Raw genomic sequence first — 8990 nt, forward strand, 5'->3', positions numbered from 1 at the left:
TAGGTCTTAGACTTTTACGCATTGATTTTTGTGTTGCAAGACAAAAACATAGCGGTAATAGAATTCTAAATGCATTATGTCCTCGGTGTACGAAACATCTGGTGCAAATAAAGGTAACCTGATCGACGTTATTCTGCTTTCATTTTCATGTTCATGTATTAAAGAGCAGCCATTTCTTTTCTCATTCGGATTTCCCATGACTGTGTGGTTATAGTTTATATATAATATATAGATAAAGCTATCTCTGACCAATTTTTAACGGTTAACTCATTTATTGAACCTCTTTTGTAGCCGTTGTGATCATTTTTCTACCCGACTTGTGATGTTTTTCCTGTCCATGGGTTTTGTTTGTTAGTCATAGTTTGTGAATAGAGGTCAATCATCACCCGCCCCAAGGCACTAGTGTACGTCTTGGGATGTATTGGAACGTACCACTCATATGGCAGGGGAGATAAGGTTCAGGTCTAGGGCATAAACCAATGATTGCTTTAAACGTGGGTTAACATTTTAGTTTTATGTTGATACACCACAGAGGGGAGAGTTTCAACGAAGTAAACATATATTGGTTTGCAATGTTTTTACGAATTAAAAATGTATAAAGTTTTTGGACCAGCCCTTTGCCGATCTCGTGATCAGAGTTACGCTCTCCTGCCCAGGAAAGGTTGGTCTGATTTCTCAGTCTGATACCCGGAAGTTTCAAAAGCGATACAAAGAAACACCGGCAGAGACTGAGATGGCGTTTTGTGTTCTAGTCTTCACTCCATTCTTCCTCCTTGAGACATTTGCTACCACAGCGCCGCCCCTCAGTACAATGAAACCCGAAAATGGTGAGTATTCTGTGTTTGTCGTTTCTGTCAACATGCATGTCTGACTTAAAAGCGTAATTGTCTGGCATGAAACTTTTGGGTGACAAAAGCTAAGTAGATTATATGTATAGACCCTTTCTCGTTTTCAACATTTTTTTGTTACAAGACAGCCATGTAGTCCTTTAAGATAGTATGTGTGTTCTGTTTGTGTAAAGTGCCTACTTGTGCCGGTGGTCAGGAAAACAGTCTAACAACCCTTGAGTCAGAAAGTGTAACTAATTCAACCCCTGTGGCATGTTATGTTCACTGACTGTCCTTACTCTATGTATTTTTGAGAATCGATTTATGATATATACTTTAAACAAAAACAAAATGAAAAGAAAAATTTCCCCATTCATGACATTGGCATCCATATGTTTTGTATTTCCTTGATTAAATCCATATGGTCGGCATTCAGGGAGGAACTATCTCTTTACGATAATATGATTAGAAGTTATTAATCTGAAGAGTAAACTATTGAATGCCGAATTTAAGTATCATATTTCACAATTTACCTATTAAAGTGCACACGCGCACTGTGTAATCTATAATATATCACAAAAGCAAAGGATTGCCTCATTTGTATGCCATGCGGAACTTCCGGTCAGAAAGTGAAAGCCCCAGATAGGCTGTTCTGTGTGGGAGTTCGGGTTGTGTATTCCGAGGGATGATTCATGAATCATGCGTGGGAGGATGGGGGAACTGTGCCTGTCTTGTTTCTTGAAACTCCAAGATATTGTTTTACTGCATCAACATTGCTTTCACTATCTCTTAATCATTCTATTGAATAATCAGCCAATTAAATCTGCCCGGTTACTAAATATTGACTAACTTGTCAAACCGGAAAATTAAGTATTGTATAGCTTCTATCCGTGTTGTGTAATGGTTTAAGGTGCTTGACTTCATAACGGGAAGGTGTGACCATTTCAATAAGTGTGAAGTGTAAAGTGTAAAGTGTAAAGTGTGTGTGTGTGTGTGTGTGTGTCTGTGTGTGTGTGTGTGTGTCTGTGTCTGTGTGTGTGTGTGTGCGTGTGTGCGTGTGCGTGTGTGTGTGTGTATGTGTGCGCGTGTGTGTGTTATACTAATATTACACTATACAGTGTTGCTGTTAACAATTCATCCACGGGGTAGCCTATATCCGGTGTATTTAAAAACAGGGATTTAGGGCTATCAAACCAACGGACGGTTGTTTCAATTTGCAATATTTTCTCTGTTTGAAACCACCGTTCATCGACTTGATATCCCTAAATATGCTTTTTTTCATAAATAACGGATGTAGGTTACCCCCGGATAAAGGTGAACTAGCGTTACTCATAAATGTTTTGGTTGTACATGAGTTGTGTGAGCAACATAGCCATCTAAAACATGTCAGACTTACAACTGATCATAAACGTAAGGAATTCGTCAAGCGACGTTTACTCTGATGCGTACGTTTTAGGAGTGTGAGGTCTGCAACCAATACTGACAATGTCATTTTTCTTTTCTCTCTTTCAGTAACTATCAATATCACAGTTGTGCCTACGGCAGAGATCACGACCTTTACGGCAGAGAACACGACCATAGAAAACAACGGAACAGGTCTGTCTTTCGGTCTCTTTTCAGAGCTGTTTGTTTTTCCTTCCTTATTTCTCCTATTGATTAAAGATTTTTGTTTGGAATTTGTTTTTCTTCTTCACTGTCAGTAACGTGCATGGCTGGTAGACATGCATGGAGATGAAAACTTTAGTTGTCATTGGGTGGGGGAGGCAGTCATGCCGTGGACATAATGCCCTCGAATATGATGTATTCTTGTCCGGAGATGAATTATGTACACTCATAATTGAAAGTCGGGGTTCACAAATCGGGGTTCAAAAATGAATAAGAATGTTGTCTTTCCTCCTCACAGACTGTGATCATGATTGGTGCCTTTTCGGGACCAAATGGGGTAAGTTGTGGCATATTCGAATTCTCGCTTATTGTTGCGTATCTAAGTATCAGTATGGGCCACAGTTCTGTCCATCATGAATGGCCACCACAGAATGTTACATACGCTCATGTCTAATATTTATTATATCTCACGAACCACGTACACTGAGGACTCCTGTCTTATCATATTACGCTTCATATTTGTGTTGGTAGGAGCTATACAATTTCTATGTTATTTTGTAGGAATAGCCGCAGGCTTGAGTTAGCAGTCTATCTCAGCGTTATCCAAGCTTTACTTGTGTATGCCATAGAATTAATAATGATGTGAAAATCCGATCAAAGGAAACAAACAAACATACATGTAGCACTTACTGAAGACCTCTCTTTCACTTCATTACAGCGCTCCCTGTCCTCATCGCGGCTGGCGTTATTCTGGTCGGCATCGTTGTCTTCTTTGTGGTTTTCTGCGTGCGACGAAGCAAAAGGTAATAGTACTATCTTACGTAATTCCCTTTGGTGTACCATATAGTCACAATGTTTTGTGACTTTTAGATGACTTGATTTCTTTGCTTCTCAGAAATGGCATTCCGTTTTTTTCTCCTGAGAGTATTGAAAGAAGATCATCATTTGCATTACGAGCTAGATATGAAGCAATACCTCTCTATCGGGGCAACTGGCATCTAAAGGAACACAAGAATAACTTCTATTAACTTATCATTTTGCATCACTTTTATCTTATTCATCTACAGATTTAGGCAGCGTGATCAAGAGAACGGAACGGCTAGTTGTAAAAGACGGAAAATTGAACAAGAGCTGTCCGAAATGTTGACCAAGCGTAATACACAGCCGCCGGCTCCTCTGCCGAGGCGCGGCCGAGTGGTCAGCGACGCTGCAGCGAAAATTGCCGAGTGCGCGACGGAAAGTGCCGAGCCCACTACACCGCAATACATACAGTTAGAAGACCCGATGGATTCCTATCTCGTCCCAGGGCAGCCGGTCCACGATCCAGACCAAGACTACGATTATGCAGACACTGAGCCATGCGCTGGTGCCACACAAGGTAACGACGGATACTTGCAGCCAGGGGTACGCGTCCACGACGCAACCGAAGATTATGAAAATTCAGACGTATGTAAGCATCCAACTGAAGATTATGAAAATTCACAAGTATGGACCAGCGGAGCTTCAGCGCAAGACAATGACCTTCCGGAATATGCCAACACTCCCGGGCCGGCTCGACAGGACTCTGAACTGTATGAAGACGTGCTGGTCCCTGAGAGGAAAAGTGCGGGTTCTAAGGGGAAGGGTACAAGGGCCAGTCTGAGGAACGCTTGGAACAAATACGTCAACGTGGGATTCAGGCGTCAGAAGAGCGACTATCAGGATGACGACATCTACGAGGACACTTGTGTACCGAAGCGTTGAGACGTGGTACAGTCAATGTGTATACCACCACTACATAAGTCCCCACCACTACAAATTACTATTGGCACATGTCCTAGTAGTAGGCTAACGTTACGCAGTGCCACCTTCATACCAAATTTCAGGTCATTTGGTTCTAATCCAAGGGTAAACGAGACAAGAATATACATTTTTTATACATTTATAATCTTTAACTATTATCAAAGACATTTTTTTAAGTAGTGTCCTATGGGTATATACATGTATCTAACTACTATGCCACCGAATCATTCCTGGCCAAGGGCCGAATCGTCCTGGTGCCGAATCGTCTTCCTGCCGAATTGTCCTGAAACCATAAGGACTATCTAGCGCCAATGTCACCACTTTTTGGTGGTCCCTCAGATAATCATTTCTCATTTACACAGGCCTTAAGAGTCATTTCTTAAGTGGCCACTTTGTGGCACTTTTGCATGTAGATATGTGCAATGGAAGTAGTTAAAAGAATGACTGCATAACCAAAACACTTCCGACGTTTTTCTGGACCCAAGCAGGGATAGGAATAGGTAGATAGATATATCGTTTATTGCGCAACAATCGCATCAGTGACAATGTATGGCAATAGGGTAACTGGTGATAGCAAAAATCCCAAACGCCACTCCCCCCATTATATTGTGTGGCTACTTTTTGTTATCATGATCGGAACCGGTACTTTTTTAACGTAAAATGTCACCAGTCAATAATCCAATAATCTTTAGCAAAAGATCGTTTAGGATTTGTCCTTCACCGCCTGTATGAATATTTCAAATGTGTGCAATAGTTTACTGTCAATTCTCCTCTATGTGTACATATCCGTACTTGCGTACACTTTCCATATAATAGAAACAATTTTGTACATTCATAAAACTAAAATGATCTTTTCAGCATGAGCTGGAGATCTTTTCAGCATGAGCTGGAGATCTAACCTTATATAATTGTTACTACGTAATTATACCATAGGAAAGTTCACAACAATAAAGCAGTACAAATATATGCAAAGCTATCAATGGAACTATAATGTCACAGCCAACATAACATGATATCAAAGTTCTGATCTGAATTAGATCAGTATGTTTATTACGTATCTGCTTTGTAATTATGATGTAAATATAGTACATGTAACCAAAGTATGGAATGGAAGGTTGAGATGATATAAAAGATGTACATATTTTGTAATAAGGACTTGTACCAGACTACAACTAGAGTTTCACGAAAACATGCCTTCCTCAAATCATGCTTTTATGACAACTAAATAAAGAGACATATATATGGACAATGAAAGTTCATCACACATGTCCATTCATTCGTGTTTTAAATATCGTGTTAATGATACCACCAACGAGGAGGCCCACGAGCCACTGCCATGGGGGTCTGGGCCCAAATGTCGTCTGATTTTCTGTCCTATAGTTACTACGTCATGATTGATGGAGGGGTCGCCGTGCCTGGGGTGGGTCAGTACCTACCTAGACATCGCTACAGACGAATATCAACAAATCTCTTCGGTGGAATAGCACCTACCACAGAATGTAAACGGCTGCCCATGTTTATTGCGGTTAGAAACTCCATTCATCTATCCGACCTGACCTCGAGTTATGTTTTCCACAAAGAAACACATACATACACACCCCGCTGCAGTACCATGAGAAAACGCCAGGAAACTCCTAAAACAATGAGTGAGTTTGAAAACGGTTTTAGAATAGGCCACCTCTTGGTAGCAAGTAGGTAGTGAACTGAAAACCTGTGAACTGAAAACCTGTGTTTTACAAGTTACAAGTTCATTTAAGCAAAAGAACAAGGTTCTACTGTAAACCAGCTTTCTGCTTGGACAGAAGAACATTTACTTTTCAAATCTAATCAAAGTTTGACCTTTGACATATCACTACCTTTGCCAAGAAGGTTATATTCTCTTCGCCAAGAAGATTATGTTTCTGTTGCCGTCGATTTGTTTGTGTGATTGCTTGTGGACAGCATAACTCGACAAGCTGTGGATGTACTTTTTTATATTTGGTATGTGTGTAGGGATGGGAAAATGAATGTCAAGTTTAATGACAATGGACCATCTGCAGGAGTAAGCATTACAAGGATTTTATGAGATTCGCAAGAATTTCAGGAAAAAAAACACGAACCTCTGCGTGAAACCGCACGAATTTTATGAAAAACACACAAACCACTATGTGAAAACATACGAATTTTATGAAAAACGCACGAACCACTATGTGAAAACGTACGAATTTTATCAAAAACGCTCGAACCACTGTGTAAAAACGTACGGCACTTATATGATACATGAGTTTGGGTCGCGGGGATACCAGTGGCCGGATTTTTACCGAACACTGCTATCCCTGCGACCCAACCTATGCTTGGAGAATGGCATCTCACTGTGGCTGAGGTACTTTAAAAAGGCCTGAGAGCCCTCTATGCAATCAACCAGTCCCTTGGCAAAGCCGACCCGTCTATATCCATAAGAAGCAAACTATTTGACACATGCGTGAAACCTATTTTGTTGTATGGTTCGGAAATATGGGGTTCATTCAAAACTCCAAAATCATCCCCAATTGAAGCTATCCATTTAAAATTTTGTAAACAATCATTGAATGTCCCCAGATCCGCATGTAACCTGGCCATACGCGTAATGGCAGAACTGGGAAGACACCCCCTTAAACTAGAAGCATCCCTTAACGCCATCAAACAGTATATCAGAGTACGCCAGAACGTGCCAGCTGATAGTCTATCTGCAGACGCCCTTTTGTGCCAACTTGAGCTAGACACATTGGGCTCTAAATGCTGGGCTTCTGGAGTCCGCAAGACGCTAGAGGAATGTGGTTTTGGCTATGTCTGGCATTCTCCCATGTCATCTGTCCTAAATCCATCGCAAATAGTTCCATCCATCGACCAACGTTTAAAAGATATGTACCTTCAATCTTTCGTGACAGCAATGCGCAACAACAACAAATTACGAACATACACATTACTTAAGACTACTTACAACGACGAGAAATACTTAAAGTTTGCAAACATTCGGCACAGAACAGCCATCACAAAGCTCCGCATTAGTTCACACAGACTCCACATTGAAAAAGGCCGACATAACCACATTCCTCTGGAAGAAAGAATCTGTCAATACTGTAACTTGAATAAGATAGAGGATGAGTGTCACTTTATTGTTGACTGTACTTTATACAACAACGAAAGAAACGTCCTTTTTGAAAATATACAACATACGTTTCCTAATTTCCGATTCTTGAATACCACGGAAAAATTCATATTTCTCATGCAACTAGATAAACCATACATTATTGATTCCATCTGTCCTTATGTTTATAACTGTTTTAAGAAGCGAGAAGAAGTTGAACTTGTACATACTAGAATGTATTAGCATATGTAGAGATGATAAGATACCTTTTTGTCAAAATTGTACCTTATCACTAGCGCTACGGCCTGTACTTAGCTTGTTTGAGCACAAATGTACAATAAAGGTCATTCATTCATTCATTATTCTCCTCTTGCTTGACAGAGAGCGCCACAAATTTCATCCATAAAAACATTTTTTACGCCATGTATATTTCGCTGTCTGTTTGTTCATACTTCCATGTTTCACGTGATATTCTCATCATCAAGTCAAGGGTACACAAATTCAATTTAGAACTAGAGTTCCACGTACACATCCCTTCGCCAAATAATCATGCCTTTATTCAAGACTTTAAGGTCTTATTCATGTATTACTAAAGAGTACCTACCCCAATAGCAATAGACTGCATGAACATGTGTTCCCCACAAACGTTACCAAAAACATAAACTTCTTTTTCTCAGTTACATATGTGACAAGTTTGAAAGTCCTATCATGGAATGCAGTGGATTTGGAAACTTACCTCATTACTTATGTAAATTTGCTGTTAATTTGCATAATAGGCATCCCACTATGGAAGTCTTCACTTAAGCTATCTACATACCAAACATCATGATAATCCGTCGACATGTTAATGTTTTCACAGTAAATATGTAAATGAGGTCGTCATTTGCATAATCAACATGTATTGGGCATTCTCTTTCTCAGCTACATATGTGACAAGTTTGAAAGTCCTATCATGGAATTCAGTGGATTTATGAATTTGCCTCATTAATTATTCAAATCAGCTGTTGATTTGCATAATTAGTATTACATTATGTAAGTCATCAGTTAGGCTATCTACCACTTAAAAATCACGACCACAGCATGTTCAGAACAAGAGATGTCAAAAATTGAAGTTTTCCTGCAGTACCATAAGAAGGCACTAGGGGGCCCATTATCGAACTTGACCTTTGTTTTTCTGACCCCTACCCACCTACCAAATATCATCAGGATCCATTCAAGGCTTCTTGAGTTATACATTCCACAAACAATCGGACGCACACACCCGGCCCGCTACCGTCCTGGCGAAAAATGTTACGCCAACCATTTTCGAACTCGACCTTCCTTTCTACAACCGCTACTTAAATACCAAATATCATGAAAATCCATACACAGCTTCTTGAGTTATATGCTGTTGGCATGGATTTATGAACTTTCCTCATTAATTATGCAAATTAGCTGTTGATTTGCATGATTAGTATTACATTATGTAAGTCATCACTCATTCTATCTACATACCAAAAATCATGATGATCCGTCAACACGTTCTGGAGTTATTCTCGTCCAAAGTTTGAAAGGAAATTGGTGTCTGCAGTTCTAAAAATGCCGCAAGGGGATCCAAACTCACAGCACTTACTCTCTGGCCAAAGGGCTATCTACCACGTAAAAATCATGACCACAGCATGTCTAGAACA

At 40.0% G+C, this 8990-nt stretch overlaps 1 protein-coding gene across 1 annotated transcript; it reads left to right on the top strand.

Moving 5' to 3' along the window:
• Window positions 1–251: 251 nt before the first annotated feature.
• LOC118410544 lies at window positions 252–4307 on the top strand. Its single transcript, XM_035812304.1, has 5 exons — window positions 252–827; window positions 2340–2423; window positions 2731–2769; window positions 3151–3235; window positions 3500–4307. Exons 1-5 carry the CDS (start codon window positions 734–736, stop codon window positions 4173–4175), a joined length of 978 nt encoding a protein of 325 aa, XP_035668197.1. The 5' UTR covers window positions 252–733; the 3' UTR covers window positions 4176–4307.
• Window positions 4308–8990: the final 4683 nt, after the last annotated feature.

The sequence above is a fragment of the Branchiostoma floridae genome, chromosome 2 (assembly GCF_000003815.2).
Source record: "Branchiostoma floridae strain S238N-H82 chromosome 2, Bfl_VNyyK, whole genome shotgun sequence".
NCBI classification, from domain to species: Eukaryota; Metazoa; Chordata; class Leptocardii; order Amphioxiformes; family Branchiostomatidae; genus Branchiostoma; species Branchiostoma floridae.

Excerpts from the sequence above, each read along its gene's own strand:
- LOC118410544 (XM_035812304.1), top strand. The coding sequence starts at position 734 with ATGGCGTTTTGTGTTCTAGTCTTCACTCCATTCTTCCTCCTTGAGACA. Across the intron at positions 2,424-2,730 it reads CATAGAAAACAACGGAACAG|ACTGTGATCATGATTGGTGC; the intron begins GTCTGTCTTTCG and ends TCCTCCTCACAG. Across the intron at positions 2,770-3,150 it reads CCTTTTCGGGACCAAATGGG|CGCTCCCTGTCCTCATCGCG; the intron begins GTAAGTTGTGGC and ends ACTTCATTACAG.